The following is a 16,556-nucleotide window of genomic DNA, read 5'->3' as shown; positions in this document are numbered from 1 at the left end:
CTCGGCGTATATCCACCCCACCTACACCACACCCGTTAGCTCACACCCCTTTTACAAGCCCTTTTATATACAAACGCAGTCAAGAACAAGGGGAAATGGGGGAAACGTACCACCTCCCCAAAAACCCCAGAATCCCGCGATTTTCGTCCCTAACATTCCTCTTCGCCCAACCGTTTTCCACATTGTAGTGCTTCACGTCTTGCAGACCGGCAAAGAGGCCACGGCCGGATGTGGGGCGCTGCGTTCACAGTTGTAAGCAAATGACTGGATTTCCACCGTGGAGTGGTGTAATAAAGGACTGTTTGTTACTTACGCGGGTTTGGGAGTGGGAGTCGCGGACCCAGAGGTCGGAGCCGAAGTCGTTGGGACGGGAGGAAGAAGTCATTGTGTTGTTGTTGTGGTGGTGGTTGTGGTTGTGGTTGTGGTAAGTAGTAAATGTAAGTGGTGGTTTTGATGTCTTGATGGTGATGGTGATGGTGATGGTGATGGCTGAGTATGGAAGGATAGATTAAATACTCTCCCACGTATACGATCTAGAGTACATATCAGAATAACAAGAATACTATACTCGATCATGAAATCGGATGTCATGTCATCGCGATATACGAGCGAGTAGCATCCGATCACCTTACAATTACTCGTCCTGCCATTCGTCGTGTTGGTAGATGAACATGATATATCAGGCAATGATAGCATGTTAAAGCCAATTATCTACGTCACATAGTAGCAAATACCCGTGATCACGAGGAATTGGTTCTTTGATATCGGAATAGTGGGTGGCGTGATGTATAGAGTCCAACACGATGCACGGCGTATGCGGAGTGTAGATGTGGCATGATATGTCATGTGATGTGATGCTCGTATACAAACGAGTATGACTGCTGTCGGTGGTGATAACAGAGTTTCCGCTATATATGCCGACAATTATTGATGGAAGGAATGGTTCTAGGAAATTTAGATGTTTGTATGGTTCTACTTTGCCGAGGGTGGGTTGGGTCCGGATATCAGTACCGTGTATACATATGGGGCAGTAAATTGACTGATCCTGAAGAAATGAAAATATTATATAAAGCCTAAGGGTCGAGACTGAGCCACAGCGACAGATGGTCTGGCTAGGTTGAAGAATGGTGCTCCGTACATGTGCAGAGTACAAAGTAGCGGTACTTCGTAGCGCTGTCGAATATACAGAGGTCAAACACAACCCCAACGAGGAACCCAGCCACAATCCTTCGCGGATAGAATGTTGGCTGGTGATGAGAATATGTATATTCGCATTGAAGAGCCTACAAATCTAGTCAGATCCCAGCTTCTGTAGTCGAGTCCACAGTAGGGACAGCACCCATATCTCCAACATGCATATCTAATCTCAATGTTTTGTCGACATATAAGGTGGCGGTGTGCAGCGCCTCGATTCACCACCGTGCCGGCATTTAAGCGCTGCATTAACGCTTCACCCCAGCCTTACTAGCCACTTATCCGAGTACGAGGAGACCCGTACAGGTGTATGTCTTGATGAAACAGGGATGTCACGGGGAAATATGTATGGGCTCCCTTACGGGAGTAGTGTTACAAGATTTCCAGATGATTCTACCAGGCTGTATCCACGATTGTTGCACTCTGTACTCTACAGCTACGAGGCTACCAGAGTAGCCCCAGTTCTATTTGCAGAACGCTACTCATCATGTGACCAGGTCGACCCTACGGATTATCCGTTCTCCGTACTTGTAAACTCGGAGCGCGCCGAGTGAGACATGACTATTGATTGCCAAGCTCATAAGGGACAGCGGAGCTAGAATAGGAGGCAGCTTTACTTGTACTTGTCGGTTGTCCGAGACATGGATTTCTATTCTCCATTCCGGAAATGAGCTCGTAGAGACATCCAAGGAATGGTGTCCAGCGGTGAGGCTTGGTGGGATCTAGACTCGGCAGTCGGCAGTGTGTCCATACTCCGGAGAAGCCCACCACCACCCTTATGTCCCCATACTCACAGGGCTTTGCTCACTGACAGTCCTACTAAGTATAGGAATCTATTCTTAAGTGAACTATCAACTGTTTACTGTTCGCAGTAACGATGTGAACATCGACTGTCAGACGATCTGAAAATCCGGAAATTCAGGGGCTCCATCGAAACTGCCCAATAATGGGGGAGAGGTGGGACCCGGAAATTAACTTCTGTTAGTAGCCAGTAAAAATACTCATTGAAAAATACAGGAAATTGCAAACCACGGCTAATGGAAAGCGCTCTGCCAGCAGTTTGCTTACCTGGATATGGGGTATGGCTGTATGGTATCGCTGTTTGTCTACAGAGTAGATTTCCAAGTATATTCGATTGGCGCTTGTGTATCTTTGTTTGCACCTGTATGCATCTCGTACTGTACGATACCATGGCCGAGCTAGTGGTGGGCAGTGTTCGGCTATACCCCACCGTACCCACTACCCCAGCCAATTGTAACCATTCGGTGCCTGACCCGGGCCCAGACCGTTGCTATTAGCCAATCAAAAACTGGTCAGGGGTTTCATTTCCACACCCCACCCCTGATTAATTTGGTAATACGCTGTATTGTGATTCGTTTTGTTTCTTTCTGCTCCTTTTCTTTCTGGCTTTTCCTCTCTTTTTCTTCTCTTTTTTTCCCTTCTTTTCCCTCCGGTTTGCTCTCGAGTTCGCGTCCTCTTGTTGTTTTCTCTTCTCTTGTCGTTCCTTATTAAGGTCTACTGTTGACCACCGCTTCACTCGTTCAGCGGGCATTCTTTCTTTGCATTTGCGAACTCATCTTCTATCCTTATACTATGAGGGCTACTCTTTTGGCTACGGCCGCCATCGCCGGTACTGCCGTTGCGGATGGCGTCCACATGCACCGTCGCGGTCACGAAGCGGCGCACCAGCGTCGGGCTCTTCAGAACCCTGCGCCTTCGTCCGTTGCTTCGTCCGTTGCGGGGGAGACTTGCGGGTGCAGCACCGAGGTCATCACCTACTACGGCTCTCCTACCTGTAAGCACTCTTGACACAGTGGGTTAATGCAGAATAGAAACTAATGAAGCAGTGATCCCCCTGCCGGAGACCACCTCGACTCCCTCTCCCTCTCCCTCCTCCGTGGCTCCCGTCACCTCTAGCAGCGTCGTCCCTCCTGCTGATTTGACCACCACCCTGGAGTCGACCAGCTACACCACCGTGACCGTCGTCACCACTACTCCTTTGCCCTCGTCTTCGCCCGCCCCCGAGCCGGAGCCGGAGACTTCCTCTGTTCCCGCTGAGACCCCTGAGACTCCGGTCGAGACTCCGGTCGAGACCCCCGTTGAGACCCCCTCTCAGGCTCCCTCTCAACCTCCCGCGGAGGCTCCCTCCTCGTCGACCGAGACCCCCGTGGTTGAGAGCTCGACCTGGGTCCCCCAGACCTCGTCGTCGGTCATCCCCAGCCCCGTTGCTCCGGTCACTACCCCCAGCAGCGTGGCCCCTGCTACCACCAGCACTGCCGTCGTGGAGCTGCCCACCCCTGATATCACCAGCTTCACTTCCACTGGTGTCTACACCATCCCCGCCAAGACCATCACCGTGACCGACTCGACCACTGTCTGCGGCGCCGCCAGCACTGAGCTCCCCAGCGGTACCCACACCATTGGTGGTGTTACCACAGTCGTTGAGACTGCGACCACCGTCACCTGCCCCTACGCCACCGTCAAGCCCACCGGCTCGACCACCACCAGCGTGATTGAGACCACCACCTACGTCTGCCCCTCTGCCGGTACCTACACCATTGCGCCCATCACCACGTATGTGCCCACCAACACCGCCGTGGTCTTCCCTACCCCGGCCACCTACACCCCCGGTACCTACACCAAGCCTGACCGCACCATGACCATCACCAACACTGACTACACCTACGTCTGCCCCGAGGAGAGCACCACCAGCGTCTCCTCCGCTGTGAGCACCCCTGTCGTCAGCACCACTCCCGCTGTCAGCACCCCCGCCGCTTCTACCACCTCGGCCGTCCCTTCGTCCTCGTCCAGCTCTTCCACTCCCATCCCCAGCGCCGTCAACGGCCAGATGGGTATGACCTACTCTCCCTACGCCAACGACGGTAACTGCCAGGACGAGGCGACTGTTCTCAAGAACGTTGGTGAGATCGCCCAGAAGGGTTTCTCCCACCTCCGTCTCTACGCCACTGACTGCAACGGTCTCGAGTACGTCGGCAAGGCTGCCAGACAGCACGGCCTCAAGATGATCATCGGTGTCTACATCGACGGCAGTGGTCTCTCGAAGGCCCAGGAACAGGTCACCGCCATCACCAAGTGGGCTCAGTGGGACCTCGTCACCCTGATCGTCGTCGGTAACGAGTCCATCCAGAGCGGCTACGTCGAGGTTGGCGCTCTTGCCGGCTTCATCACCACCGCCAAGCAGTCCTTCAAGTCGGCCGGTTTCACCGGTGACGTGACCACCTCCGAGTCCATCAACATCTGGGAGCAGGAGGGTGCGTCGCTCTGCTCGGCCATTGATGTCGTCGGTGCCAACATCCACCCCTTCTTCAACGCCCAGACCACCGCCGACCAGGCCGGTAAGTTCGCCAAGTCCGAGGTCAAGATCCTTGAGGGCATTTGCACCGGCAAGGAAGTCATCATCCTCGAGACCGGCTGGCCCAACGGTGGTCAGGCCAACGGTGCTGCTGTCCCCGGTAAGGAGCAGCAGGCCACCGCCATCAAGTCGCTGGTCGAGGAAGTCGGTAGCCAATCCGTCTTCTTCTCCTTTGCCAACGACCTGTGGAAGGATGCTGGTGAGTTCGATGTCGAGCGCTACTGGGGCTGCATCGAGAACTTCAACTAGAGCGAGCATGCTTTGATTCAGAATCAACAATAGCTTTTGTGTACAGGAGGCTTTGGAGTTTTTAACATTATTTTCGATATCTATATTTGATTTTGGCTTCCTACCTTCCTTCTTCCTGTCGTCCTTGTGTATATGTGGAACCAACGGCAGTTAACTCTTTTTTTCATACATATTTTTTTGTGTCCTTTCCTTTCCTTGTAGGTGCCGAGTTCGCGGTTTTCTTTGTTTGCTGTTAGTACTAGTTTCGATATATGATAATTCGACGGAGCTATGATGGTTTGCTAATGCATGTTGCCGTAAACCCGTACATTCACTTCAATCACTTAGATAAAGACGACTTTATGTTCTCTTTCTCCTTCTGCCCCTCTTCTTTTTTCTTCTTCATCCTTGTTGCCTTCGCTATAATCTTATACAACCCTACTATATACTCGCTCTATTCAAACGCATCTTCTATGATATATCATATTCCTCCATCAACAGCCATCCACCCATCCCAGACGACGTAAAAAACGCCTCTAATACCGACGTCGGCGTCAAAAACCTGCAACCGGTTCATCATGCTCCTAAAGCGATGCTCCAGACATCTGACACCCCACCGTCACAAAGCATCTTGGACTATGAACAGCTGCTATATATCTATTTTTTATATTTCAAAAGACACATGGAGAAGCTCGAGGGTAATCTTTATACCCTCTATAGCTCCACACCACAGCTTGCGTTATGGATGATCGCATCGCATCGTCTTCCACGCGCTTCCATACCCAACTTATTCATGGCAACAAGTGCCATAAACAACATGAAAGCCAAGAACATTACAGGCACAACCAGCAAAGCGCTTATCATATGCTGTGCTCTGTTTGTTTTTTGGTTTGATCCATTGGATTGGTCCCGGTTGAATATTACGGAGGGGAAAATCGAAGTCAGATGTCTGAGTGGAGAGTTAATGATGGTTAGAGGAAGCGTCTGCGCTGATATATACATATCAGGAGATGTATGGAAGAGCTTGAGGGGAACTGTAATATCTTTTCTGGTAGTACCCCACTGACCTTGAGACAAAGGAACGGTAACATCCGGGTTCCATGCTAGCGTGTCCAGATCTTGTCTTGCCGCTACCAATACAGAGTAGTTGAGGGCGAGAACCCGGCTAGAAATGAACGGATCTGCTGGTAACAGGGAATACCATTCAAAAACCGAGCAAAGTGTCCGGCTGATTGAGCATAGAGTCGACAATACCAGACATGCGCTGTCGATATTGCTTGCTTTATGCAGGAAACTGCCCGAAATTCGAACATCACCCGTCCCTATGAACCATTTGGACTTGTACGATGATGAGAGGAGAGGACTTGAGCGTTGGCATAGTTCATCCTCCGCCAGAATGAGTATAACTGCCATACTCCGACATACTAATTAGTATATACAGCCCTGGCTGACATCTAGCAGCAATCAGTTCTTGATCTCAAATTAGCTCTCTGTCCATCGGTATACTGATCGGCTTGGAAGGCGCTATGCAAGGAGGTCCTCAATCAACCAAGACCAGCTACCTCGCTGTTCGAGGAAAAAACTTTGATTAACGGAAGGACTATATATACCCAGATCCACAGCACGATTACTGGAATGCGCTGCGCCAGAAGACTTTCAATACTCTCGTCCTAGCAGACTAGCTCCTCTCATATGGGAATTATGATGTGTCTGATGATTTCTGCTCTTACACGAAGCTGCCACAGCCCAGCAGCGATTCGCAATCTCAATTTTTGGCATTTATGACAAAAACTTCTACGAAGTGGAGATGGACACCGGAACAGGGAAGTGACACCTCGGCAGAAATGCTATATATACTCATTTCATGCCGTTTTCATACTGGCTCGAACAATATCAACGTTCCTTTATATTAGCTTACTGGAACTATACAAGGACATGAAAAGAAGCGTCATACGGTATAAGTATAACCGGGTTCCGCATCCCTGCTAATAGGTATGCACACCCACAATTATAGTCAAAAAAAACTCGCCTGAAACGTGAATTTTGTGTATAGCGTTGATACGTGCTGAATCATGAGATTCAATTTACATGCCAAGCACTGTACCAATTCCGCTAAATGGTAAAAAAGAAAAAAAAAAAAAAAAAAAAAAGTAAAACTTCTGAATCAAGAAATCAAATACGGGACTCGCTTTTCCGTCAATCTATCAGAAACAAGTGGGCTATAAACAACCTATATCGTGCAAAGTACACAAATGGTGGCATGGACTAAGCAATGTCTACGAGGCGATTAATCAGATGAACCACCTCGCTGTCTGCTTGGGTATTCTAGTGTCATAATTGATCTAGCAATGCGCTGGGAAAGAAGTTTTTGACTGTGATTTAACTAGCAGCAAAGCGTGCCTGAGAACCGCCCATCTAGGGCTAATGATGTGTCTTCGACAGAACCTGCCTGGACCTAATGAGGAAGTACGACTGCCCAGTCCAAGTACTCTAAAATATAAAGCGGATCGTGGTATGGGCGTATGACCAGCAAGAGCTTGCAAGAGCTTGCAACTGTCTACCAACAAGTCAAAAAGCATGTGTTGACGCGGAGGGCCTGCTTTTGATTACATCATTGATCTGCGAAGGTGGTCTCATTGTATAAGAGATGCACGCTGGATTTGGCAATGTCGTACTCGAAACATCACCATGGGCGAGTGATCTGAACATCGCTCGGAAAAGCTGCTGCTCATTGGCTCCAGGTAATACGCTACTTTCACCAGACTCTCACACCTGGTTCTTGTACTCAAAGCATCGAGAATACCGTTCACCTAATCTTTGATCGAACCGACATACGCATTACATGGAAGGAATGCTACGCGCACGGTACTTGCTGTACCAGATTGATGATATGCCAGTATCCATGGCAATGGCACCTTACCAGTACTGCCGCTACCTTACTCCGGGGACGCATATGAGATATCTCTGTCGTTTGTCGAGTACACAAAAAAGTGGGCAGGTATCTAAGGATGACCCTGTCGCCAATGCTGGTCTCGCAAAGATGCAGACGTACGGCCCATGGAGCACAAGAAAGTGTCGTGACATTGAAGACTTTGTGTGTTTCTTGCCACTTAAATACCCTCCATGGGACAAAGGGTCCGCTGAATAACGGGTGCCAGACAACCTTTTTGGGTCATCGGATACCCAGACCAGTTTCACTGAGCATGTTGTAAAGGAACCTGCCAAAGCAAAACAAACAGGTCAGGCAGAAAGAAAGACTGCCACAGAGGTATTGACAGCATCAGAGATACAGCCTCTGCTATATGTCCACAGACGGCGAATTTAAGCCCATTGTTTTTGTTGTCATACTGCTTCGATCTTGAGCTTTTATATATAGTGGATATAATGATGTTTAACGACTTTCCTCTGGCTAGGACTTGAAAATTGAGGACGATACATCTAGTGAGTCCAAAAGCGACCGAGTGAAAGGTGCTTCTTAGGGTTCCAGAGCGGTTTCTGCTGCATGGGGCATGCTGTTCATTCTGAAGCCCATTATGCTGGAAGCACTTCTTCAGTGACTAAATCACGTTATAGTAGGTAGCATGCAGCCATGATGCTTTGAAAGGGAATGATCCCACGGATTGGACAACAAATGCTGACCTTTGCAGAATGGACAATTCTTTGACATACCATCTCTGTGAACCGAACTTGAAAGTGAACCCAGAAGATGACCAAAGTTTTTCTGCAGCTAGCAACAGCCATCGCCCGGGTATTGTGTCTATGTCTGATGAGTTTCCGCTCACATCTCCATGGTCAACAGTGGCGGAATGAAGCGCAGGCACAGCTCCCAATCTGGAAGTCGAGTTTTGATGACATTCAGTCTCCAGTCTCCGAATTCAAAACGCACTTATCCTAGCCCCAAGTCCACCACATCCGAGTATCTGCCGCCGTCGTCATCCTCAGCCGAATCCCGTACAATTTACTCCTATATTGACATGCAGCCTTTCTGTTGCATTCTTGTATACAAATGCCACCAGAAAAAAGCCAAGACAGAAGGACAGACTTAGAACCTCAAAGGAATATTGATAGACGAAGGAACATTGAAGGTGGCCTTGTGAGTCCAAAGGCAAGGAAACATAGGGTGGTGTGGTCGCGGAAACAAGTCCAACATCACGGAATCAAGTATAATTGACGTCCAACGTATATTGGTTGGTAGGTTAGTGGTTTAGCTACCCTTAGATTAATGTTCAAACCTGGTTACTGATTGATGCCGATAATTCTTCAAGACTGTACACCTCACGAAGAGTGCGTTCGACAGAACATCAGCGTCGAGCTTGAAACATTCAAGCCAAAACGCGGCACTAGATGGAAAAGAATGGCAGTGATCCATATTTCATCCCAATGGCAATGGGTTGACAGCGCAAGAAAATCCAATTATAAGTCAAGCGAGAATGAGTTGATATCAAACTCGCTCTGCGGGCAAATTCCCAGACAGGAACAAAGACTCGGGGATATATGCCTTTATCTGTATCAAATGTATTGACTCCACAGCTCATAATTACGCTCTGGATGTCAGAGATACAGTTTAGTCAAAAAAATTAGGGTGAGTAGGCACTCTGGAACCGCGAAACCACGGCTAATGTAAATAGCTCTTATAGCTAAATAAATAAAATAGAGGATGCGCAAGCCAGCTGCATAAAGCTTGATCTGAGAATCCGTATGAGTTTCCAGGGTCCAGCTTATTTTGCAGCAAAGTTCTAAAAAGCGGATCATTGCATATTCACTGACAGTCAAGGATACCAAAGACTGCAGAGCACCGTGGCAGTTTCGATCCAGGTATGGCAATTATGCAGGGAGACTTTTTGAACTATTGTAAAGTGTGGAAACTGGAGAATGAAGGCCTTTACCACGCACCATCGCCGCGCTGAACGATGCGTCTTCATCTAAGGCCTGATAGCCTTGGCTTACTAGTGAACACCCCAGGAGACTCTTCAACTCTTGTTTACCGACCCCAGAGCTGACGGAATGAGGTCATTTGTCCTAGAATTAAAGATATTATGTCTGTCTCGGAGTCTACACAAGGCGGCGAATCCGAGTGAATTTGCCTATTTTTCGGCCGTGATGTCCTATGAGTGTGAGTCGCGCTCAGTCACTCTCCATTAATGCGGGTCACCAGCAAAAATTCATTCGAATTTCCTGGACGGAAGATTTTTGTGTCCACTGAGAGGTTTGAGCTCACAAAGGCCTTTCTGGCCTAGGCTGGTTTATTAACCAAGTTGAAACATGACAGCAAATTGATTCTGTTTCCCACAAATCTCAAGGATTCCCAAGACGTGCCATGAACAGACTTTACATGCATGTTAGCACTCATAGAGTGCAAAAGGTGTCTGTGTTGGTATTCCGAACCAAGCCGATCCCTGAAATTCGATGACTTTTGAATCAGGGGACTGCGGCCAGACCTAAAACAATAAGCATGGAGGCTTCGATGAGGATGAAATTTATCGCAAGAGGTCCAGAATCTCTTGAACAGCACCCCAAGTCGTTCAGACTGCCGTAACTACAATTGCGGGCACGCCAGCGGGCACACTCAGAAAGAATATAACGAGCCCATAACTATACAGCAAGCGTTATGTTGCGAACAATGAATAGTTGTCAAAAATATTCTATAACACCATGTCATGATGATGCATTTCCAGGAACGACATCTCACGCTGGTTAAACGCCACGAAAACCCCCAGGATATCACTACACTTCAAGACCTTTTTGATCATCGATGAAGATGCAAGAGACCCAGGCGCAGTCACAAGGTTATCAAAGCTGCATAGATATGTTGGGTAAATGACAACCAGGCCCGCCAGGTGCCGTGAAAAGAACCGAGGTCATTGAGAGAATATGTTGTGACGGCAGTCCACTCCCCAGAGGGCTTTAACAACTGTACTATGCATAAGGTACTTATATGTGCTCACCACCAATCCACTACCGCACAAAAAGACTGAATCAGTACTGATGGAATAGCAATCAACTACGAGCGTATGACCGTGTTTTTCTCTTGATCTCGATAAAGAGCATCCTCGATGTGATCTCTTTACGGCCTGTCTCCCGAATGTGACGTGAGAGACGCGTGATCGATAAAGGCTTCTGTCCAAGTAATGTTTATTTGCTTGAGGATGACTGAGCCATATCCAGAAGCCTATAATGTTTCGTTAAGCTACGAAACCCAAAATTTGTTACCGATGTGCGCAGATCCGTTTCCACACCAGCAAACATAAAACGAGCTATTGATCATCCATCTGGTGCCTATTAATACTATAATGCAGTTTAAAGTTCCGGGGAAGACAATACTCGAGACAACGAATCACAATCAACCGTGAAGCTTCGATGATCGTGGTTATGCAATGTATAAATGGCTGATTAACTGGTACAAATCGAGTATAAAGGGAACGAAATCATCGCTTTTTGGTGACTTTTAGATTGTGCCAGGCATTATCGACTCTGGCTTGAGACATTAATATATCCTTCTGCATAATTCGGCTTTGAGGCCAAGCTTAGTATCGCTAGTGTAATTGAGTTATCACGGACTATTGGTCAAAATGGCATATCCCCAGATTCTGGGAAGAATCCACAGAACAAAGCCTTATTAAGCAAGATTAGAGATCAACTGTAATACATAATGGGTCATCATTGTTGGTGCCATCGAATCGGCCAAACTCATTATAGACTAAGGATTAATATTACTCGGGAGTATCAGCTTAATATATACAACGAATGGAACTGGAAAGGAAAGAGCACGGACGAGTACTACTGGTAGATGACTAGTCAATATGAAGAGAGTTCTCTGCTATACTTGCGGCATCAATTGGCCACTAACCCAATTGTATTTATATTGAGTAGACCCTGGCGTATAGCGTCCGAACCACGCAGTGTCAAACCAGACGATATTTATTCATTTCCTAACAGTAAACACAGGCCGCACCTCAAACCTGCGCCTCCCGTACCCTACAAGCTTCTCACCCACCCCATTGCTAGCTTCTTCAATGAGCTTGCATAAACCTTTGTCGCCCAAATCCTCCCTATTCGCCCACTTGAACTCCCCATGGTCATTATTCCAGAAGAGCTTCACTCCCAGTGCACTACTCTCAATATCCCACCTTCGCTGCAACCTCATGTCGTCATCTTCACCGTAATCTTCAGACTGCATATCCAAATTCGGCTGCGCATCGACAATAATAAATACCTTCCGAACACGAGCATACCAATCAGAAATCTCAGCTAGAGAGTTATCCTCACCCCTCAACACAGCCTCAGACACAGCAACCCGCGTAAACGCCGGACCGGGACAATTTATATTCTTTTCTATAAGATCCAGCTCGAAATGTCGATCGAACGGCTCGCGGAGGAATTCATCCCATTTCCCAAGTGGAACATATGGCGTATCAATCATAGGATCAAACGCGCGAACAAACACAGCACACACTCTCTTCTTATCAAAACGTATTGTAAGACCCTTTTTGTGAACCCATGCTAAGGCGAAACCGCGGACTTCACGGTTAACGTGGAAGAGCGGTACTTCGAATTCAACATCGTCTAGTAACTTGTGGCGGAATTCGAAGTTCAGGTTTAAGAGGGGGTTCTCGAAGTCGTAGTCTGGGTCGGATTCCGTTAGGAGGCGGGGGGACCAGCAGCCTTTTTTGTAGAAGTAGAGGGGTTGGCCGATTTTGTCGGGGAGGGCATCTTGTCAGATTTGGTGGCGGAGTTCGGCGGGGAGGAAAGAGAACACAGATGCCATGATTTCGGATACCCGACCAACGTATTCGGGATAAGGTTTGGATATATGGAGTAATCTCCATGGAAGACGAATGAGAGAGATGTGTCATTTGCTTTGAATTACTCAGTGAATTCACTGCTGTATATTGGCGATGCAGTTTTACTAGAGAAGAGTGCTTATACAGTGAGTTCAGCCAGCATAAGCACTAGTCTGTAGAATGTGATAGATCTTCAGTAACGGGGCTATCAGTATCACCAGCACTGACGTTTGTAATAGCTGATATGTCAGTTAATCTCGCCCGCATAACATACGCACGTAAAGAGCGATCCCAGAGCCTCAAAAGGCTGCAGAAAACGCTGCATTAGAAGTATAAGCCCGGAACATTTAATCCACATCAGCATTGGGGATGGCTCATGCCATTACACTACAATACCACCCTCATAGCGCATAATGGCAGTACAGAAAGAGCGAAGCAACGAAGAATTCTACAGATGAATATGCTTAAAGAGCCTCATTGTCACGGAACGCGCGTGGATGATGTAGGGCATGGTTGACATCTAGGGCTGTTAACCAAGCCTGCCAGTGGATAGCCCAAAACCTCAGAATGAGAAGCTGTCTCGCTCTTCCCTTTCTCATGCTGCTATACCAGTGAATAAATTGATCCTCGACAACATAAAAATACGGTCTCACAACAAGTTCTAGGCCAGAAAGAAGGGTCTATTATCTTGGGCTCGAGTACTCAGAAGGTCGAGATCAAGGGCCAGGCTGCTAGTAATAATAATAACGAAGCGCAACAACTCGCTAACCGGCATATTCGGTCTCATTAGGGTGACTGGGTTGTAAGTATCCTCCCACTGTTGATTGATGGGGGTTCCTTTGCAGATGTATTTAGCGAGTCTGGGACAAGGGCTTGCCGACATGCCGATACGGCTTGGAGTCGTGGGCGGTGCAAGATGGCAATGCAATGGAGGTTTATGGTAGCTGTATGAAGTTCTCCACTGCTGGAGTTTAAGCTCGGCCGACTATCAGCGGGTTCCTGTCTTTAGCGCTTCAAAATCAACATTTCCGCAAGGAAAAGACGTCATTGTATCATGATAAACAACTATTGAATGCGTCCTTGGACGATGTAGATAAGAACGAAGGGCGTGGCAAATACCAACAAGTACGGCAATGCGCAGACATTAATATTCCTTGAGAGTATTAACTAAATACAACGAATGAGATTCGCCAGTAGACACCCGCACACGCATTTTACTGATTCACAGACCAACCGACCGGCCGCAAATAACTATTTATTTCCTTTTCATAATGGCCAAGTCTGCGCGCAACCCACGTATGTATGTACTGTACTCCATCCCTCTTGTCCACTTGTCCAATCCGTCAGATCGCAGGCGAGATAGTCTAGTAAGAAGAGCGGCAGTGCTGTTGGTCACTCATCAGCTTCGTGTTCATTTATTTATCTCGTTTATGCCATTTACGGAGCCACTTACGCTGCTTTCATCACAGACGAGAGGAGTACAGCAGGTGCTGCCGTGGGCGTCGGCGATGGTGAGGTTAGTGCAGTAGTCGCCGCCCTATAACACCCATTAGTGGTAAATCCTCCAAAGATATGTATGGATTCGAGATTGTGGGATAACGTACGGCTCGGCAAGACGCCTGGCCCATGTTGAAGCCGGGCAGGGCGACCGCGACGGTGGCGGTAGCAATGACGGTCAGGGCGGCGAGGAATTGCATCGTGATGATTTGTTCTGGATAATTCTTCGGAAAAGACAGACGAAGATAGATCTGGTTGTTGGAAAGATGTGTCAGTCAGCGCAGGGACGAAAAGAACAAGGGATGGTATGGAGGGACACGCAGTGGACCGGCCGTCAATGTCAAAGATGAAATGAAATGTCTCTATTCGATTGAAAACGTACCTGAAAGGAATGAATTGAGGCACGAGGCAGAAGGAACGTGGAATTATTGAAGAAGAGAAGGGAAAAAAGAGAAGAGGAAGAGAAGGATTGAAGAAGATAGGAGGAAGTTCTGATAACGGGTATTTTTGGAAACTGATCGACAGGAGGTGATTGGTTGGTGCCTGGATTTCCGAATCGGGATAGTATCAACATAAGAGGCTCGCTTAAAATACAATACAATACATATGAGATGTTTGTTATAAACGATAGGAAAGACAGCCGCCTGGTATCACGCAAGTAATTCTAATATCCAACGCCAATTCTAAGTGGGTGTTAGAAAATTCCTAGCCATTTTGGCCGATGGTCATCTGTTCGGGTTAGCAGAGTCAGCGTATGATTCTGGACTGACACTGACAGCTTGACACACGTACCCGCTCGTTTCTTCCCCTTCAAAGGCCCCTCGTCTACATCGAACCCGTCCGCCGCACGGATCGTGGATACGCGCTGTTTCGCTCGGATATCGCCCTGATCGGCCGCGCGCACATACCAAGCGTTGGCTTCGAATGGGTCCCGCTCACAGCCTAAGCCCATTTCTGTGAAGAATCCCACGGCGTATTGTGCTTTTGGTAGCTCTGCAGATGTCAGTGACATGTTCCATCCATGGTTCCATGGAAAATGTACCTAAGTCCGCCGCTTGCTTGGCCCATTCATATGCTTCATTCGCGTCCTGTTCCAAGATCGGCTCCGCTCCGACCAAGTACCAAGCACATAGAGCCATCATGGATAGCGGATGTCCCTGCTCAGCAGCACATGTGTAGTAATGGATACTTAACTGCGGATCTCGTGGACAGTGCAGTTTCCCATGCTCATACGCGTCGCCAAGTCGATAACTAGCCTCTGCATGGCCCAATTCAGCGGATCTGGTGAATAGCTGTGCGGCATATGAGGCGTCTGGGAAGACATCATTGCCATATCCGCTCTCATGAAGTAATCCTAGCTCATAGGGTGCAGAATTGTACTGCATGTCAGACGATTCGCTGGCTCGTTTCATCCACTTGATTCCCTCGCGGTATCGCTTCCGTCCTAGTCCCATGTCCCCTGCCAGACAAGCTTGTGCCATCCGTAACATCGCGCCGGGATGGTTTTTTGATGCTGCTTGTCGGTAAAATTGTGCTGCGCGCGTAGCTTCGACTCGTGTACCCCACCCGAACTCATAGCAGAGGGCTGCACGATAACACGCCTCAACATGGCCATGTTTGCTAGCTGCAACAAAGAGCGGAAATGCGCTGTCGTAGTCCTCTGCCCTCTTGCTAAACAGGCCGGAGGCGTATCCGTCACCAAGATAATACTGCGCATGTGGATGACTGCGGTCGGATAGGCGTCGCAGGATCGACTTTGCTGCTTTTCGCAAATTATCCGGTGTCATCTCAGTAGCCTCTGTGGACTGTTTCTGAATAGAATCGAGGAGAAAGAGCGCAAACTCGTACTGCACGGTGGCGTTCTCCGTCTTCTTTACGTTTGCAAGGTACATTTCAAACGTTTGCTTTTGACGGAACAGGGATGCCTTGTCTCCGTCTGAGGGCCGGAGATGCGCATTCCCTGGATTGACTGCGGGACTGGACTGTGAGTATCCTTTGAGCCATGAGAGTCGGAAACCGGGTGAAGCTGTAGAGAGCCGTGAAAATGAAAACGCGCGATAGTCTTTGGGCGAGTGTCGAACTCGTTCTGATCCGGATGAGAAGCTATCGCCCAGCGCGACGCTGTCCAGACTGTCGCTTACGACAGACCATGAACAGCTGCTGGATGCAAATGAATTTCTGTGGGGGGCGTCTTCGAGTTGCGCATTCCAAGGTATTGGTTTGCGAGGGACATAGCAGCTTCTAGGCCGCTCAACGTGTTCCATGGTTCTGTTCAAATAAGAATATGGCAATGAGAACAAATCAGCACGATGCGATGGCTCCAAGACAAAAGCAAGATATCAACTTGGTCACATGGAGGGTATTCGATGACAATTGTGCAACACCTACAATGCACCCCCAGGCGTCAAAGATGCGGACAGTATGATAATATAGAAGCCTGACAAAAGTATCGTTGCTAGCAGTGAATAAAGAGCAGACAATCC

The 16,556-nt window shown here is 48.2% G+C and overlaps 5 protein-coding genes across 5 annotated transcripts; 1 reads left to right on the top strand and 4 right to left on the bottom strand.

The window, feature by feature from the left end:
- Positions 1-79: 79 nt before the first annotated feature.
- Positions 80-385, bottom strand: EURHEDRAFT_463945 (uncharacterized protein; the record flags this gene model as incomplete). Its single annotated transcript, XM_040784919.1, has 2 exons — positions 80-238; positions 314-385. The coding sequence occupies 2 exons, from the start codon at positions 383-385 to the stop codon at positions 80-82; spliced, it is 231 nt and encodes a 76-aa protein (XP_040635508.1).
- A 2,179-nt stretch (positions 386-2,564) lies between these two features.
- Positions 2,565-5,085, top strand: btgE (putative cell wall glucanase (Scw11)). Its single transcript, XM_040782866.1, has 2 exons — positions 2,565-2,989; positions 3,042-5,085. Exons 1-2 carry the CDS (start codon positions 2,788-2,790, stop codon positions 4,814-4,816), a joined length of 1,977 nt encoding a protein of 658 aa, XP_040635507.1. The 5' UTR covers positions 2,565-2,787; the 3' UTR covers positions 4,817-5,085.
- A 122-nt stretch (positions 5,086-5,207) lies between these two features.
- On the bottom strand, positions 5,208-6,463 carry EURHEDRAFT_228324 (uncharacterized protein). Its single transcript, XM_040778039.1, has one exon. The coding sequence runs from the start codon at positions 6,206-6,208 to the stop codon at positions 5,510-5,512; it is 699 nt and encodes a 232-aa protein (XP_040635506.1). The 5' UTR covers positions 6,209-6,463; the 3' UTR covers positions 5,208-5,509.
- Positions 6,464-11,717: 5,254 nt separating this feature from the next.
- EURHEDRAFT_518138 (uncharacterized protein) lies at positions 11,718-12,648 on the bottom strand (the record flags this gene model as incomplete). The annotated part of the gene is made up of 2 exons (XM_040786640.1): positions 11,718-12,505; positions 12,573-12,648. 2 exons carry the CDS (start codon positions 12,646-12,648, stop codon positions 11,718-11,720), a joined length of 864 nt encoding a protein of 287 aa, XP_040635505.1.
- Positions 12,649-14,583: 1,935 nt separating this feature from the next.
- Positions 14,584-16,432, bottom strand: chs3 (putative chitin synthase activator (Chs3)). The gene is made up of 3 exons (XM_040778038.1): positions 15,116-16,432; positions 14,850-15,066; positions 14,584-14,802 (listed from the first exon to the last, which is right to left on the bottom strand). Exons 1-3 carry the CDS (start codon positions 16,335-16,337, stop codon positions 14,799-14,801), a joined length of 1,443 nt encoding a protein of 480 aa, XP_040635504.1. The 5' UTR covers positions 16,338-16,432; the 3' UTR covers positions 14,584-14,798.
- Positions 16,433-16,556: the final 124 nt, after the last annotated feature.

Source organism: Aspergillus ruber (genome assembly GCF_000600275.1).
Source record: "Aspergillus ruber CBS 135680 unplaced genomic scaffold scaffold00031, whole genome shotgun sequence".
Taxonomy (NCBI): domain Eukaryota; kingdom Fungi; phylum Ascomycota; class Eurotiomycetes; order Eurotiales; family Aspergillaceae; genus Aspergillus; species Aspergillus ruber.
Note: the sequence above shows the minus strand (reverse complement) of the source record. Positions and strands in the feature narration are given on the sequence as shown.

Coding starts and splice junctions, on each gene's coding strand:
- btgE (XM_040782866.1), top strand. CDS start 2,788: ATGAGGGCTACTCTTTTGGCTACGGCCGCCATCGCCGGTACTGCCGTT. Junction 2,990..3,041: donor CTACTACGGCTCTCCTACCT/GTAAGCACTCTT, acceptor CTAATGAAGCAG/TGATCCCCCTGCCGGAGACC.
- EURHEDRAFT_228324 (XM_040778039.1), bottom strand. CDS start 6,208: ATGGCAGTTATACTCATTCTGGCGGAGGATGAACTATGCCAACGCTCA.
- chs3 (XM_040778038.1), bottom strand. CDS start 16,337: ATGGAACACGTTGAGCGGCCTAGAAGCTGCTATGTCCCTCGCAAACCA. Junction 15,067..15,115: donor CAAGCAAGCGGCGGACTTAG/GTACATTTTCCA, acceptor TGACATCTGCAG/AGCTACCAAAAGCACAATAC.